The following is a 17,758-nucleotide window of genomic DNA, read 5'->3' on the forward strand; positions in this document are numbered from 1 at the left end:
GACCCGGCCCGCCGCCGCCGCCTGCGCAGGGTGTGCGGGCGGGCCGAGGGAGCAGGCCCGCGCTCGGGAAGTTGGCCGCGCACCCGGCCGCTGGGTTTGTTTTTTTCTGGTTGATCGTTTTGGTCTGTTTTTATTTTTCCCTAGGTGCCATTTTGGGGAGCGCTTATTTCTCAAGTTTTGAACGTTTGCAGTTGTATTTTTAAGAATACCGAAGTACCGTGGGAGGAGAGGAAAAGAGATGCGGAGATGCTAGGAAAGGCTTTGTTCTGTGAGCGACTTGATAGGCATTTCAGGTGCCAGCCTCCCGCACCCCGGGCTGGACTTCGGGGGGACCGAGGGGGCAGTGCCCAGAGGCAGGGTGTGCGGCCGACTAGGAGGGAATCTTAATGAATGAATCCGGCACGTTTAGGCACACGCTGAAAATGACCCACATAAATACCCTGGTTTGTGAGGGCTTTTCTGATTTTGTTTCTTTGTGGGGCTTTTTGGTGTATGTGTATGTAGTTTTTTATCTTTTTACTAGCAGGTATTGGTTGAACAGTGGGCGGTCTAAAAACATGAAAATGGGTGAAGTAAATCTCATTTTAAATCCGAAACTGAACAGCGAGTGCCATTCAAAAAGTAGATTTTTGCTTGTGTCTGGCCTTGGGCTCTCTGAAGTGAAGTATTTGGGTTTAGAATTGCCATCTCTAAGGGCTCAATGTAAATTGTGCAAGGAATGAAAATACTGACAAACATGGGGAGGTTTCTGTTATTTCCTGGTCTTTTAAGAGTTCAGTAGAATGACCCGGCAAACTTTCTTCAGGTGGATGGTCATTAGATAAAAGGATTCTAGAGGGGAATGACATTTTTCTTTTAGATGTGCTGACTGATAAAGTAACTGATAAAGTGTTTTCACCAACTTGAATTGTCAAGAAATAAGCAGACTTTGTTTCTTTTTTAAAAGGATTCAGGGTGATTTGTTGACTTAGAAAGAGGAAATGATCAAATTAAAATTTTCTTGTCACGTTGATCAGTTTAAAGATTATTTTCTGTGAAACCTAGATACTGTACTGTCCTGAAAGGCTTGTCACTTGAGGATTTGAGTGTTTCCCCTCCTGCAGTCTTGGTCCTGGAACTTGCTGAATCTTTTCTCTCTCTTACCTTTTGACCAAGGAATTTGGATTTATGAAACAACATACTGGCTTAGGAACAATCTTTGTGAGTATGGAAGCTAACACAGGGCACACAACCACCTGTGCTTGTTTGCTGATTCTGTTTCCTGTTCATAGCCTATTACTTTTTGGGTTAATCAAAACAAAACCTATTGTTAAATTACAATTAAACATTTAGATCATGCCTGATAAAACAGACTTACAGAATTGTAGAGGAAGGTGAAGGAACAAAGACAGGATTTACAACTTGACCAAGTTTACGAGTTGCATTAGCCAGAGATTTTATTTATAGAATTGTTGGCTATGAAACGTCTTTGTTTAGTTTTATGAAAAGGTAGTATTTGTTCATGTTTACATCTCTTAAGTGAAATGCAGAGCCTACTTTGAGGAGTTGGTGTTCAGTGTGTTATATTTAAGAATGAACATTGAAAGTAGTAAGTACATTACCGTACAGTAATTTTTTCTAGAGGAAGTGATAATATAAGGAATTCTTTTTTAAATTATTTGACCCTGTTTACCTGAAAAGAATTTTAAGTTGTTTCCAAGTAAGACTACTATGCTTTTCTGTAAGCTTTTTTTAAAAATTTTTTTTAAATTTGCATTTCTAAGAAAGCTTCACACTAAGTTGCCCAGGCTGGCTTTATTTCTTATTTTTATTCTTTTGGTGGAACCAGGGATTGAACTCTGGCCCTTGTGCTTGCCAGGGAAGGGCTTAATCCACTGAGCCATCTCCTTGGCCTCCCAGGCTGGCTTTAATTTGCAGTTGTGCTGAGAGCAGCTGGGATTACAAAGGTACACCACTGTCCCCAGTTTGCAAGCTGATTTTTAAGGGTTGATAAAGGCTAAAAATGGGTGCGTTAGGGCATTGAGCTACATTTGGCACATTTTAAGATGTGCCTGCTGAATCACAGTGATCTTCACCGTTTTTCTGGAGTAATTTTTAAAAATTTTTTATGCCAAAACTTGGAAGGTTTGACGTGCTTTTGCTTTCGTTAAGAGGTTTGATATTAAACATTTTCAGTTTTGTGTATATTGTATAAATAAAAGGTTAAAACTTTATTACATGCTAGCTTTAATTAGCAGGGTACAGAAAGTCTTCAGATATCTGTAATTTGGTATTTTTCTTTTTGATGTTAGACTGACTTGAAAAATAAAATTGTAATTAATCTTAGATATTTTCATAGAAAATAACTGCAGTACATAGTATGAATTTGAGTGTTACATGTTTTGAATAGTTCATTTTTAAATTTTTCACTTATACTTATTTAAGTGGCTGAATGGATTAAGATTAAAATTCATAGATTATCTCTTTATATGATGATAAATTTAATACTACTTTTTTTCTTTAGTTACTAAGGAACAAAGTAGTATAAGTTTGAAGTCTTATATAACTTTTTTAGTAGATTGTTGTATTTAGTTTGCTGTATAATTTATGAATCATGCAGAAAGAGTTATGTATATCTGAATTATTTATGCTAGCAAAGTTATTTTAAATACTAGATTGTTCTGTCTTCCTCCTTGGGTTTGAATAAAAACATTATGATCTTATTTATATGCGCTGGGAATCAAACTCAGGACCTCACACTTGCCAGGCAGGTGCTGTGCCACTGTGCTATATACCCAGCCCTTCTACCGGCACTTAAAAAAAGTTCTTGGCATCAGATAATGGGAGCCTGAGGGCTTCTTAACTTGACTGTCTTCAGAATTAGAAGTAGGTCCTGTTTCATACCCAGTTGACATTAGAATGTATAGCAGTTGTAGGTGATGGGTCAGTTTACGAGGTGTACGTGCATTAACCTGGAGTTCGTTTTATTCTCTCCGTTGATTTCTGTAATAATTTGCTGGGTTTTTTTTTTTTTAACTAGTATGTAAGACATTCTCTATCTGTACTACAGCTGGGTGTGGCTCAGTAGTCAAATGCTTGCCTATTTGAGTCCTAGGTTCAATCCTGAGTATCTCAAAGAAAAAAGTACAGACCTGCATGCAGTTGAGCACTTGATATGTGGCTAGTATGAGTTGTGCTAAATGTTGTGTAAAATATGCACTATATTCCAGATTATACAGACCTAATGTAAAATAACATTAATTTTTATGTTAAATACTTAATAAAATTGTAGCAACATGTTAAGTACAATTTTATTTTTCGTTAGTCTTAATGTAAAATATTTTAATATACGCAGCTTGCAACATATTAACATATTTCTGTTAGATTATGCCATTCTAGACCATATATTTCAGAAATAATACATTGTAGAAAATGTACTACATTGAAAATACATTATACTTGAGCTAGAATACAGTCTCACTATATCAAGAGTTTTGTGATTTTGGGTAAATCTTTAGCGTTTTGAATTTGAAGTGCCTTCTTTGTAAAAAATGGATGTAGTTTCATCTCACAGATTGTCTTAGGGATGCAATGGTGCTATGCATCACCCAGAGATTGTGTGGGGCTTCAGATTGTCATGTGTAAGGCAGTCTAAGGCTAGACCTGCTGCTTGGAAGAGTAATGCATAATTTGAAGTGAAGTAATTTTAAGAGTGAACTAATAAAGATTTTCAAGGGAAATAAAATTAACATACTAAAAATTGGTAGAAGGCATTTCTAAGATTGCTTTTGTAGTTATTTGAAAGGAAAAAGACTGTCATTGAGCAAATATATTTTCATTAAATTTTGTGCAAAAGTACATCAGGTAATGTAAGGAAAGGTTATACTGGAATATGGAGTTGATTGTATCTCTGATACATAGTCTTGTTTACTGCTAAGCCTGGATGTTAGTAGTAAACAAAAGCAAATCTACTGAAGAAGGATCAGATTGAGGGAAAATGTCTTTTTTCATAGAAGATGCTTTCATGGTATTTACTGAGTGAATAGACCACAGTTTTTGTGTTTTATTCTTATCTATAAAGAACTTTTTCAAATAATACATTATTTGTTAAAGAATTGCTGGAATCTATTTAAGTCTTCAGCGAAAGAAAACAAAATGAGGGGCTGGAGAGATGGCTCAGTGGTCTAAAGCACCTACTTAGAACAAGCTTAGCAAAGCATCGGGGACCGCGGTTCAATCCCCCAGCACCACATGCCAGCCAGCCCCGCCCCCTGGTGGGCTGAGCTGGCCACACACACACACCACACTCTCTCTCTCTCTCTCTCTCTCTCTCTCTCTCTCTCTCTCAAATAAATAAAAAAAATAAAAAAAAAATAAAGAAAACAAAATGAGAACTGCACCCCTTGGAGTGACTAGAATTTTTTAACCACTTTTGTGATGACATTAGTGTAGCAAAGCTTTCCTTTAGTAGTCGTGGCTTTTGCTTAATTTACACTCTGAAGTAGTTCTTAAAGAGAAACCACAACTTTAAAGTGATTAAATATGGGGTATTTAAAACATTCCTGTGGATTATTTTGAAGCTACTTTGCTCAGTTTATCTTTTGTGAAGCAAAGCGTTTGTTTCAGAAATAAAGTATTTATGGACGAGACATTTTCGTATTTTTTTTTTTTGCACTTGTTATATTTGATTTTTCATATAGGAAAAACCAAGTGCATAGGTTTGTGTCTTATTTACTTAGTGCTTTTTTCTGTTTTACTTTTTAAAAATTTTTATGTATTTGGTACAGGGTCTTAGTAGCAGCTTGGACTCGTAGTGATCCTCCTGTTTCAGCCACCCTAGTGCTAGGATTACAGGCCTGCGCCAGCACCCCTAGTCTTGGTGGCCAGCTTGGCACATCTAGGCTGGTGCTACATGTGGTACCAAATATCAAACCTGGGTCCTTGTGCTTCCCTAAGCAGGTGCTTAGACCACTGAGCTATCTCTGTGGTCCTTCACTTAATATTACAGTCTCAAGATGATGATAAAGTTTTTACTTCTTTTTAAAAAATTATTTATGGGGCCAGCCAAATAGCTCAGTGGATTAAAGTGCCTGCAAGCAGGTTCAGGGCCTGGGGATTCCATCCCTGGTCCTGCCATACTAGCCCTGCCCCCTGGGGTGCACTGAGGTGGCACTTGAGACTGGAATGGTGGTGCGGGTCTGTAATCCCAGCTCTTGGGAGGCTGTAAACAGGTGGATCACTATGAGTCCGATCTAGTAGTGAGACCCTTAACACCCTGTAGACCATTCCCTAAAATACAAAAATAATAAAAAATAAAAAAAAAATTTATTTATTTGATACAGGGTGATCCTCCTGTCTCAGTCTCCCCAGCACTGGGATTACAGGCATGTGTCGGTTTTGGGGTGTGCCGGGGGTTCTGGAGTTGGCTCCACAGGCAGTGCAGGGGATCAAACTTGGGTCCTTGAGCTTGCTAGGCAGGCACTTAGACCATTGAACAATCTGTCCAATTTTTTGGTTTCTTTCATTGCTCGTGGCTAAGAATCTTTTACCAATTCCATGGTCATGAAGATTTTCCCCTATATTTTTTTTTCTATAAATTTTATGGGATTTACATCATTGATGTGCTTTAGTTTTGTTTGTGGTGTAAGTGGAAGTCTGGTTTCATTCTTTTGCATGTGGAAATCTAGTCCCATCATTTATTGAAGAGAGTATTGAGTGGACTTAACTTTGAAAAAACCAGTTGGCTCTAGGTCTATGATTTTATTTTGGGATTCACAGTTCTGTTCCACTGCTTCATGTGTTTGTCCTTAGGGCGGCACCATAGTGTATTACTCATGGCAGCTGTGCAGTAAGACTTTGACATTTAGAAGTGAGAGCTGTCATCTTTTTCAATGTTATTCTGACTTACTGGGGTCCTTTACAAATTGTGTGTGAATTTGAGGATTGATGTGTAAATTTCTGCAAATAAGACAATTTCGATAGGAATTAATTGGCTCTGTGGATTACTTTGGGTAGTACTGGTTGTCTAAACATGCTAAATCAGTCTGCCTTTTCAGTTACTTAGCTTTTGTAAGTAAGGGCTGTCTTTTCAGTTACTTAGCTTTTGTTTCTTTCAGTAATATTTTACAGTTTTCAAAATGAAAGTTCTCTTTGGTTAATTTGATTCCTCTTTTATTCTTTTAGATGTTATGAATGGAATTGCTCCCTTGATTTTGTTTGGATTGTTGACTACTAGTAGCATTTAGAAGCACAACTGAGTTTTGTTGTTGTTTTGTGTATGTGTAATTTGTAACCTGCAACTTTACTCATATTAGTAGCTTTCTTGGAGTTCTTTGGAATTTCCTTTATATAAAGAATAGAGAGACTTTCATTCTTTGTACCAGTGGGGACACTTTTTTTTACATCTTCTTTGCCAGTTTGTATGCTTTTATTACCCCTTTCACCTTACTTTTCTGCTTGAGCTTTGTATAGTGTTGAGTAGCAGTGGTAAAAGCAAACATCCTTGTCTTCATTTATTTTTTATTTCAAGATAAAATTTGCCACTACATTCTGTCAAAAGATTATACATAATTGACTAATTATGTTGATCCTAGTCTTGAGAAATTGATGTTCAAATTTTTTTCATTTGCAGCACAGAGAATGAACCAGCAGTAAAAGAAAAAATGTGGCCAACTAGCTGATTGCTGTTGGAGAAGATGCTTTCTCTTTGTGACAGGCACGTGTGGGATCTGCAACAGAAATGTAAGTGTAGTGTGGATTTTCCAAAGCTACAGTGGATTTGTATAAAACACAGTAAATCCAGTATCTGTTACATTAGTTTTAATTGTACAAAGTATTTTGTATTGACTTTAGTTGGTTTATCAAGTCATCAATTTTATTCACATTAAATTATCATTGTTTAAGTTTTCCCCAAAAATCTTATAGGGGAAAATCTCTAGGAATTTGCTTATTGTTGGCTAAAACACAGGAGTAATCTCCAGTGTCAATGAATTTTGCCTTTTCTTTGTACAGTAATTTACTTAACTAACCACATTAAATAACTGCTCAGTTACTTACCTGATACAGTAGTATCCGTTTTTTAATAAGAGACTTCTGAGCTATAAAATTACTAGTTTGTAGAAACTCATTTCAATAAATATAAGGAATTTCTTTCAACCATAACTGACTTAAATTGTTAAGAATTTTTCAAAAAGTATTACTTTTTTTTTTTCATTTTGATTGACTCTAGTTCAGTTTCATTAATTGTATTTCTCTAACATTCTTTTTTTTTTTTTTTTTTTTTTTTTTGTTCCTCGAATGGCTTCAGGGCACTTTTGGCCAGCGGGAGAGTTGTGAGGTTCGAACTCCAGCAACCTGAGGCTGAGAGCTTTGTGGAAGCAGCCACTTAAAGGCCTGAGCTAGGGCCATGCCCCCTCTCTAACATTCTTTTAGAGAAATAATTGTTTTAAAATGTTAGATCAAAATAAGTAAATAAATAAATTTTAAAAAAGGACTGGGGAGATGGCTCAGTAGAATAAGTGCTTCCCTGGCAAGCACAAGGGTCTGAGTTCAATCCCTAGTTCTGCCCAAAAAAATAAATAAATAAATAAAATGTTAGATCACCATAAATTATTTATTTATTTATTTGGTCTTTTTGAGACAGGGTCTTGCTATGAAGTTCAGGCTGGCCTTGAGCTCACTTTATAGTCCAGGCTACTACTCAGGCCAGTCCTCCTGACTCAGCCTCCTGGGTGCTGGGATTACAGGCGAGTGCCACCACACCCAGCTTACCATGAACTTTCTTGTAGTGAACCTTTTCTGTTATTGATGAAGTATTTCCCGCAATGAACAGTTTAGTTTTGGAGATTAGGCTTTGAATTGTTGGATCAGAGTTTCCTTTTAGATTGTTTCAGTGTCTCTTAGTTTGACTCCAGTTTTTGGTATGATAAAAATATGACTGTATCAGTCTTAGTTTAGATGTCACCTCTTGGCTGGGGCTGTTTTGCTCAGCTCAGATGGAAATCACAAATGGGCAGTGACCCTCTCATGATGGGCTCTGCGCTTTTGAGTACCATTGACTCTCGGCCCTCACTGTTAGGGCTGTGGATTTTGAGTGTGAGTGTCTCTTGGGTTTTGCTGCTGCAGCTTTAGTCATACAGCTCTTGGTGTCACAGCTTTTGGAGGCTTCCAGCTGCCCTGGTAGCCCCTCAGCTTGTGCCCTATTAGTAGTTTTCTGTTGCTCTTTTTGCAGCTTCCACTCCAGGTCCCCTGCTTTTAGCTCTACTTCTCTGTGACTCTCCGGAACTGTTCAGCAGCCCTCTGGTTGTCAGTCACTGTTAGGGCCAGTGGTCCTCTGTGTTGCCAGCTCTTAGGGCACCCACCCAGTAAGTAGTAAAATAACAGTGCTTTCTTGGGGAGGGGTGAGCACAGGAAGGAGTCAGCTGCACTGACCCAAGAAGAAGAGGCACACTGCTTATATAGAGAAGGAGCAAAGTGGCCATGTGCAGACCTCCTTTGGGACTTGGGAAGCAGTGGCAGAGGGGTGGGTCATTCAAAGTACATGCAGGGAGCCAGCGAGATAGCTCAGCGGACTAAAGTGCCTGCATAGGCAAGCTTAGGCAAGCACAGGGACTGCATTTTGATCCCTGGCACCACATGTCATACCAGCCTGGCCCCAGGGGGTGGTGAGTCGGCCACAGAGTCTAGGCATAGTGACACATGCCTGTAATCCCTGCGCTGCACAGACTGAAAACAGGAGGATCACTATGAGTCTGAGTTGCCTAATTAGACCCTGCAACAACCAAATACATTAAAAAACAAAAACTAAAGTACACGCAGAACAGAGTGATCTGGGATAGGGCCTAGGCATGGAGTTCCTGCAGTGGCTCTGGGGCATCAGGGATAGCCATGGCTGCCGTGGTCACAGCAGGTCCAATCCAGAGTTTTAAGGAGAGCTGCAGTGGGCTCAGAGCCCAGCACAATTTTAGAAGATCAGGGATGATAGCAGTGTGCCATGGTCTGTTCCTGACCTTTACCTGGTCAAGCACAGTGCTCTTCAGAGCAGGCCAGAACCTGGATAGGCCAGAACCTGGATGGCCCAGAGCAGTGAAGTAACAGTGGAGGCTCTTGGTTAGCTGCGGCTCTTGTCAGGACTGCAGAAGTGATAGTGCAGTTGCTGCTGTGACATTGTCTCTGGTACCCTCTAGTTCAAGAGGGGGAGGGGACAGGGAAGGTGGTACAAAACTGTGGGGTCCTGCCCATCCTACCCAGGGAAGGGGCACAGCGGGGCCTCTTCTAGCTCACTGTAGACCAAAGCAGGGCAAGTTCATCTTCTGTTTAATCTTGTGGGGATTGAACCCAGGACTTCACACATGCTAGGCAAGTGGTATACCATTGATCCACATCTCCAGCCTGTTTTTGTTTTCATTATTGTTTCACTAAATCTTGCTAAGCCATTAAGCACTTAAAAGTAGGAATTGGTTATTGAAGTCTGGTATATGAGACAACTATAGAATCGGCCAAAGGCAGGACAAACTGTATTTTGGAGACCATAAAATACTACTGAAACAGGGAAAAGAAAGACGTTCCATTTGAAGGGGAGTGAATGGAAGTTTTAGCTTAGCCTCAAAGAGTGAGTAGAATTTTAACAACTAGACAACATTAGGAAATAATTTTCTAGGCCAACTAATGAGGAGGGACACAGCTGTCTAGTATCAGTGTATTTTAATGAGGTGAGGGAATAACCTTGTTTGAAAACAGGGTCGACTGCATCGTAAGTAGGGTGGTGAACATTTATTTAGTGTCTGATGTATTGCTAGGGGAGGGTCACTGGACATTATTGAATTTAGTCCCTGCATATGCATGACAGGAATGTCTCATTTACTGAAGAAGAAACAGGAATTAAATCTAGGTCAGTATTTACCAGAATTGTCTGAGAAGAATCCCTTGGGGTACAAAATACAGCCTTCTAGATTCTAACCTAGACTCCAGAGCTCACATGTCCTGGGAAGAACACAATAGCTATTTTCTACCTTTAGGAAAGTTTGGGAAATGATGGCCTAGTGAATATTAGAGTGAATCACAGAGCCATTCTTTGAACTAAGTCTTTTATTGTAAGTCTTTTATTATAAGACTTATAACTAAGTCTTATAAAGGCTATGTGGATGGTATTGAAAGCCATTGCTTAGGAATTTGGATTAATTATGCATGTAGTAGAAAACTATTGAAGCTTGGAAGAGGACTAATATTATACACAGTTGAGCTGAGGGAGAGTCAGACGGAAACTAAAGTTAGGTGGAGGAGAGTATTTTATACAGAAAAGTGTGTGTAAGAATCTGATTTTTTTTTTTTTTTTTAATGAGTTTAGAACAGGGTCTACAGGGTGTTACAGAGTCTCACTATGTAGACTGGACTCATAGTGATCCTCCTGTTTTCAGCCTCCCAAGTATAGGGATTACAGGTGCGCACCACATACCCAGTCTCAATCACAACTTCAGCTGCCCCAGGAGCGGGGTTTGCGCAGCATGCTGAGGATTGAACCCAAGCCACTGCACTCTGCCAAAGCAGGCACTTTAGCCTGCTGAGCTATCTGGCCAGCCCCAAGAATCTGATTCTTAACCTGATTTTATAACTCTGATTTTAGTATCTAGAGTTTTTATTGCTGGCTAAGTTTTTCAGTACTACAGAAGCCAAGTTTTGATTAGCATTAACTCTGTTAAATTCTTAAGCTATAGGGCTGACCAGATCGCTCAGTGGACTAAAGTGCCTGCATAGGCAGAGTGCAGTGGCCAGGGTTTGATCCTCAGCATGCCATGCTAGCTTCGCCCCTGGAGTGCACTGAGACTTGAGATTGAGATAGGTGTGGTGGTGCATGCTTGTACTCCCAGTGCGTGGGAGCTTGAAAACAGGAGAATCACTATGAGTCTGATTTATGTAGTTAGACCCTGTAGACCCTGTTCTAAATACATTAAAAGAAGAAAGAAATTCTTACTCTATGAAAAGTGGTGAGGAGAAGCATTTATGTACATATTGGTCTGATCCTTCTGCATACATTTGACTTTCTACCTTTTTTAAGATCATTGAATTTAAAAGATTTTAAGATCATAATTTAAAAGACATATAGGGTAGATTGAAATGGTAATAAAAATAGCTTAGAAGTAAGCCTTATAAGTAGGTTAGTGGCTTAGGGTATCTGTGTCTTGTTATATTTTGTCTCATATATCTTGTTGTATATGCCTCAACTAGAATTAGAAGAAATATTACTAGAATTAGAAGAAATATTACTAAATATTTCTTAGTTGATGATAAACTGACAGTATACTTGGTGGGCTACCAGGGATCTGAATTTACAATTTGCTTTTGCAAATTGATAGTTGAGAGTACTTCATATGAAATAATCTACCTTGTTTTTGTTTGTTTGTTTTGCAGTACCAAGGACTGAACTCAGGACCTTGTAGTTGCTAGGCAGGTACTTAAGCCACTAAGCTATCTTCCCTGGCCCTGTGTTTGTTTTCTGAAGAAATTTGTCCAACTTAATTCATTGTGATGAAGAATCCAGAATAACGGTTCACGCAGAATTATTTTGCCTTTCCAAGTGTATTGTTTTTACAGTTCATGCCTCCTCTGAGACGGTTATAGTTGCATTTTACATTTTAAAAATCACTTGCTTAGCTTTATTCATGAATGTAAGAGTTAAACAAAATATTGATCATATTAAGCAGGGTAGAAAGTAGTGGTTCGCTTGTAAACTTTCTATAGGTAAGGTAGCTGCATCAAGTGGAAAACTGATGTTTCATATCAATTTTACTTAATGATCAGGAAGTAGCTAGAATTCAGTGTTTAAAAGTATAACATCCAGGGGCCGGCCAAATAGCTCAGTGTATTAAAGCGCCTGCAAGTAGGCAAAGGGGCTGGGGATTTAATCCCCAGGCCCTCTGCGACAGCAGTTGAGACTGGGTGTGGTTGCATGCACCTGTGATCTCAGCTCTTGGGAGGCTGTAAAGAGGCGGATCACTACAAGTTGGATCTAGTAGTGAGACCCTGAACACCCTGTAGACCCTTCCCTAAAATAATAAATAAATAAAAATGAAAGTATAATATCCAAAAGATGTGTTGGGTACTTAGTTTGCATTTTACCAGACTACTATTTCTCTTAAATTTTAAATTTATCAATTTTTAAAATGTCTTGCTTATAAGATTCCCAGTTTGACATGTACACTTTTGTATGTAAGATGTTGCTATTGTGATTTCCAAGGTAGTAGTGAACATCAGTCCATTTTTCTATTTTGCACTATAAATAGAATTATCAAGAGTCCTCAGTTACTACTTACAGTTGATTTCTATATTTTTCTTTTAGTTGGACATTTAAATACATACAGAAATTTGAAAAAGATTTTTGTGCATTATGCCCTTGGTTTCAGGGTAGAGAGGGTGGGAAAGGGTGTTGACCAGTAAGAAGCACATGCTTTCGTTTGTAACTCATGATGCTTCAGAGCTTCAGTAGTGCCTCATATTATGAACTTGTATTTTTTGATCTAGAATTTTCCCTGGGTTAGGAAAAGGTTGTACTTTGCTGATTTTTATAACCTATAATTGCTAGTAAAGGAGGTGATTGATATTTTCGTTAAGGGTTTCAAAAAAATTTGGAAATTAAGCATTTCTGTGATTACCTTTTCTATTGCAACATCGTTGTATCCTTTTTCAGGTAATTGAAGTCTTTAAAAACTTAAACCATAGTTTATGGAGGCTCCAACAGCACAGGAGTAGTGAAAACGTGAGGGTGGAGTAAGACTGGATGTGCTGTAGTGAAAGCCTAAGGATACTGATTTGTAATTACAATTAGTGTGAATATTTCTGTTGACACTCCTATTTTTAAACACTAGATATACTTTTAAAGTCTTATTCTTACATAAAATGTCATACGGTAAATTCTAAATATTCTGTTTAAAATGTGAGAATTAATTAGTAGAGAGATTGTTATTCGTGGTTTTTTTAATAATTTATTTTGAAGAGTAAAAACAAGAGCAAGAAAAACAAAAAGATAAACCTGGTAACATAACAAAACATATGTTACAGATTTTCAAAACAATAGCTGATTAACAGTGATTGATATAATTATTTTTATCATCAAACCTGTTGCTCAGATTATCAGATATAATTATGCAAGAAGGGACATATGATTGAATATTACCACATGCTTTTAAAAAAACTTAAAATTTTGTTCTTATTTTCTTTTATTGCTTTTTTAAAAAATTGAGTATATAGTAATAATTAATATGACATTCAAAATGATATACATTTAGAAGACCAAGATGATGGTATTTCAAGCATGGTTTTAGTGCTACACATTGCTGTTCTCTTGGAAACAACCAAAATGCCCAACACTTGAGCAGTGGGTGAAAAAGATGTGGTATCTTTATACAGTAGAGTATTACTCACATATAAAGAAAAACAAATTCGAAGCCTTTGTAGCTAAGTGGATGCAACTTGAGGCTATACTCATAGTGAAATACACCAGACCCTGGTGTGTAAATATCATATTGTTTTCCTAGTGTGAGAACGCAGAAGAAAGGAAATCTGAAAGGTATAAGAGACACGGTTAAGTGGAAAGTAACAGAACTTAAGGAATAAACAGTGAAGAGAGAAAAAGGAAAAAAGATGGGAAATAAAGTAGAGGCAAAACCATATATGTATATATACAAGATGGCTAAGGCAATTGTCCTAAGAATTTCCATCAGTTTTTTGAAAATAGCAGTTAATGGTAGAATTCTCACAGTTAACTTGACTAACTGTGCTGGTATCTCTCATTCATGTTAAGCAGCAGCAGCTAATTAGTGGTGTCAAACCTTGAGATTTTTGCCATCATTTCCATTTACCATTACTTTCCTCTTGTCACTTTTTTCCCTTCTCATAGTATCTGTGGTTTCCTATTTCTGTAGAATAAAAATCAAGTTGTTTCTTTAGGAGCATACAACAGGCTCTTGTGATTTGATTCCAGGTTACCTTTATGATTACCGTTTCTGATTCTATTGCTTATATGATTCAGTTTCTTGCATATGAAGTGTGAAAGATACAGTGAATGTTTAAACTAGAAGTTTATGGTAAAGAAAACACATTTCCATTAATCCTCGCTAAAATACTCCATTGTAAACACACCCATAATTCTTTCCACTTTTGAAACAGTTGTAGAAGTCCTTTCTTTTGTCTTTAGTTGTACTGTCATAGCTGGCTCAATGTCCTGAATCAATTTAAGTGTTTAACTTTCCTCATTGTTTTGACTAGTGAAGTGCCCAGATGCTGTGCACCTGCATGGTGCCAGATCCAGTGAGTGAGATGCTTTATAGAAGCAAACTGTTTTGTTGGATTGAATGAGCGGAAGCACTGACTGTATTGTTTTATCACATTTTATTAAAAAAACCAAGAGGACTCAACAAAAGTGCTTCAGAATATGGCCAAGAATGAAAAGTGTGCTCGAAGATATTTTAGTGGGGATTAATAGCAATGTATCTTTTATTATAATCATGTTTTTAAGTTTAAATACTTAATAGTACCTTCTGATCAAACCCCTTATGTCTCTACTTGAAATATTCTCTACACAGCACCTCTTGCACCCAAGCTTTATTAAAGCTATGCTCATTCATGTCTTTCTCCTTACTTGTATTATCCTAGCATACCTGGAGTTCTGTCTGCTTTCATGTATATTTCCTTATTTATCTGAACCAGTAAGTTGCCCAAATTTGATCTACATTCAGTACATCTAGTGTCACAAGGCTTATTTTTTCTCTCACCCTTTTCAGATCAGCATTGTATTTGTATTTTTTCCCTTGGTTTTATGACAACATTTATGGAGCTTTGTGATTAAAGAAATTTTTGTGGGGTATTTTTTTCCCACTGTTTCTTGAGTTCTGTAAATTCTTGCAGGTAAGGAAATTTAAAGATTTACCTTAGTGATTCCAAGTGTATAATTAAAAAGGAAGACTAGGACTCAGGTTTTTTGATTTCTTGTCTGGCATTGGTTTAACTGTGTAATCACTGTCTCAGCTTGTTACCCTTTTCAGTCTGCTTTCTCAGGACTGATCTCTATGTACATTGACAACATTTTCATGTATTGCCAAGCTAGTTATGGGAACATGATTTTACAAGTTTTGTCAGATAGTTTACCTTGGTGTCGCTTAAAGTATTCTCTGTGAATCTTTGCTAATCTTACACGGAAGTATGTGGACAAGCCAGAGGTGGCCTGTCTCCCCTTTTGTAAAGCACACCCACCTCTGGGGAAGGTGGGTATCCTAGCACTCAGAGAATCAATGCTGTATTGCAGTTTTGGTAATGAGGAGTAGGGAGCTAACAATGGTAAGCAGGCAGAGTGGCAGTCTTAGTCCTGGGAGCCTTCACAGTCCTGGTGAAAGGTGAGCTGTCCTGTGTATCCCTGTGTGAAGTGGGAGCTGAGAAAGGAGGAAGCCTGTTCCTGGGGAGTGGCAGCTGTGGGTGAAGATCTGAGCCAGGAAATCTGCTGTGAACCCAGGCCTGAGTGGGTGTGGGTGCCTAAGTAGGCTAGAGAGTTGGGCTTTTCTCTTAAAAAAAAAAGTCAACTTTTAAGCAAGGAGGCAGGCTTATGGAGTAATTTAGTAAGTACTGCTTTCTTGGTGGCTAGGGAAGGCTAGAGATGAGTAGTAAGTGGATTCAGGAGGAACATAGCACAGAATTGACATAGAGGAGATAAAATTGATAAAACTGATGATTTGGATAGAAAGGGAAAGGACAGTTTCTGGGATGGATTATTTGCGTCAGTGAACAGTGGGATTATTATGGGGGCTGCTTTAGAAAATAAGGAAGCAGGTTTTGAGGGTTTTGGGTACCTTTCCGCTGTCCTGCATTACAGGTCTCTGGTGGAGAGGGCTAGATTGTGATGCCAGTCTGTGCCACTTCACTTACGCATAGCTAATACTTGAAGTCAGGAGTACAGATGAAGAGTACAGTGAGAAGAGCATATAGCATAGAAAAACAACAAAAAAAAAGACCAAAAAAAGCCCCTTGTCCTTCAGAGAAGAAATGTTGTGACAGAAATGAGTAATCGAACCACTCTTCCAGTGCCATGGAACAGGGCTAGGGAACTTCCTGGGTTTTGGTTTTAGTCTTAATTTTGTGGTCCATGTGCAAAGAACCAATAGCATATTAAACTATGGCAAAATTGCTAGTAAAATCCTATAAGGCTTCAAAATTGTTGCTGGCCATGATCTAAGTAACTGTTCTGTTTGTCTTTGCATCTGATTGTACATCGGTCTAGAATGGTTCGAACATTTTAAATGTTTCATTTAGTTCTCTGATAAATCATTTTTTAATAGAAATGGTATCTCTAATTTTGTTTTAGTATTTGTGTGCTTTATTGCTCCTTACAAACAAAAAATGAAGACACACAAAACAAGAATCAAAAACTTTGTATATAAATTGTCTTTTTTCCTCACCATCTAGGATGGCTGGCTGTGGTGAAATTGATCACTCAATAAACATGCTTCCTACGAACAGGAAAGCAAATGAGTCCTGTTCTAATGCTGCACCTTCTCTGACAGTTCCTGAGTGTGCCATATGTCTGCAAACGTGTGTTCACCCAGTCAGTCTGCCCTGTAAGCATGTTTTCTGCTATCTGTGTGTAAAAGGAGCTTCGTGGCTTGGAAAGAGATGTGCCCTTTGTCGACAAGAAATCCCCGAAGATTTCCTTGACAAGCCAACTTTATTGTCACCAGAAGAACTCAAGGCAGCAAGTAGAGGGAATGGCGAATATGCGTGGTATTATGAAGGAAGAAACGGGTGGTGGCAGTATGATGAGCGTACTAGTAGAGAGCTGGAAGATGCTTTTTCCAAAGGTAAAAAGAACACTGAAATGTTAATTGCTGGGTTTCTATATGTTGCTGATCTTGAAAATATGGTTCAATATAGGAGAAACGAACATGGACGTCGTAGGAAGATTAAGCGAGATATAATAGATATACCAAAGAAGGGCGTAGCTGGACTTAGGCTGGACTGTGATGCGAATTCTGTAAACCTAGCAAGAGAGAGCTCTGCTGATGGTGCGGATAGCATGTCGGCACAGAGTGGAGCTTCTGTCCAGCCTCCAGTGTCATCCGCTGTGAGGCCCCTGACATCAGTGGATGTGCAGCTGACCAGCCCTGCCACACCATCGCCTGATGCAGGCCCTTCTCTGGAAGACTCTTTAGCTCATTTGCAACTCGATGGAGACAGCATAAATGAGAGGAGTCACAGGGGAGAAGGAGAAGAAGACCGTGAATCTCCATCTTCAGGCAGAGCGCCAGACACCTCCGTTGAGGAAACAGAATCAGATGCCAGTAGTGATAGTGATGATGTATCTGCGGTCGCTGCACAGCACTCCTTGACTCAACAGAGACTTTTGGTGCCCAATGCAAACCAGACAGTAGCTGATCGATCAGGAACTGACCGGTCAGTAGCAGGGGGTGGAACAGTGAGTGCCAGTGTCAGATCCAGAAAACCCGATGGACAGTGCACAGTAACAGAAGTCTAAATAGATGTCCTCAGCTCCGTGCCCAAGGTTGGATGGTTATCTGTAAATTTCTGCCCACATAACATTACTCATCCCTAGTAGTGCATTTTGGGAGATGGGTGGGAATGGGTCTGGGAAGGATAAATCTGAATGAAATGTCTAACATGTCTCTGTTGAGAAATAATTATTTAATGTAAGGAACTTGGGTGTTAATAGTTGAGACCTGTTTAGTAATAACCCAGTTTTCTTGACATCTGTTTTCTTTTTAGGTTTTTTTTTTTTTTTTTT

The 17,758-nt window shown here is 38.6% G+C and overlaps 1 protein-coding gene across 2 annotated transcripts in view; it reads left to right on the plus strand.

Annotated features, from left to right (window-relative positions):
- Window positions 1-17,752, plus strand: part of Rnf146 (ring finger protein 146) — an 18,207-nt gene extending 455 nt beyond the window's left edge. Inside the window, exons 2-3 of one of the 2 annotated variants that reach the window (XM_023714294.1) lie at window positions 6,616-6,720; window positions 16,426-17,752. In XM_023714294.1, coding sequence (XP_023570062.1) covers window positions 6,719-6,720; window positions 16,426-17,491 — 1,068 coding nt within the window. In that variant the 5' untranslated portion in view covers window positions 6,616-6,718 and the 3' untranslated portion in view covers window positions 17,492-17,752. Of the gene's footprint in view, window positions 1-6,610; window positions 6,721-16,425 lie in introns of both variants that reach the window. The other variant, XM_004630245.2, reaches the window with a different exon arrangement.
- The last annotated feature ends 6 nt before the right edge of the window (window positions 17,753-17,758 follow it).

The sequence above is a fragment of the Octodon degus genome, unplaced genomic scaffold (assembly GCF_000260255.1).
Source record: "Octodon degus isolate 3935 unplaced genomic scaffold, OctDeg1.0 scaffold00034, whole genome shotgun sequence".
Classification (NCBI taxonomy): Eukaryota; Metazoa; Chordata; class Mammalia; order Rodentia; family Octodontidae; genus Octodon; species Octodon degus.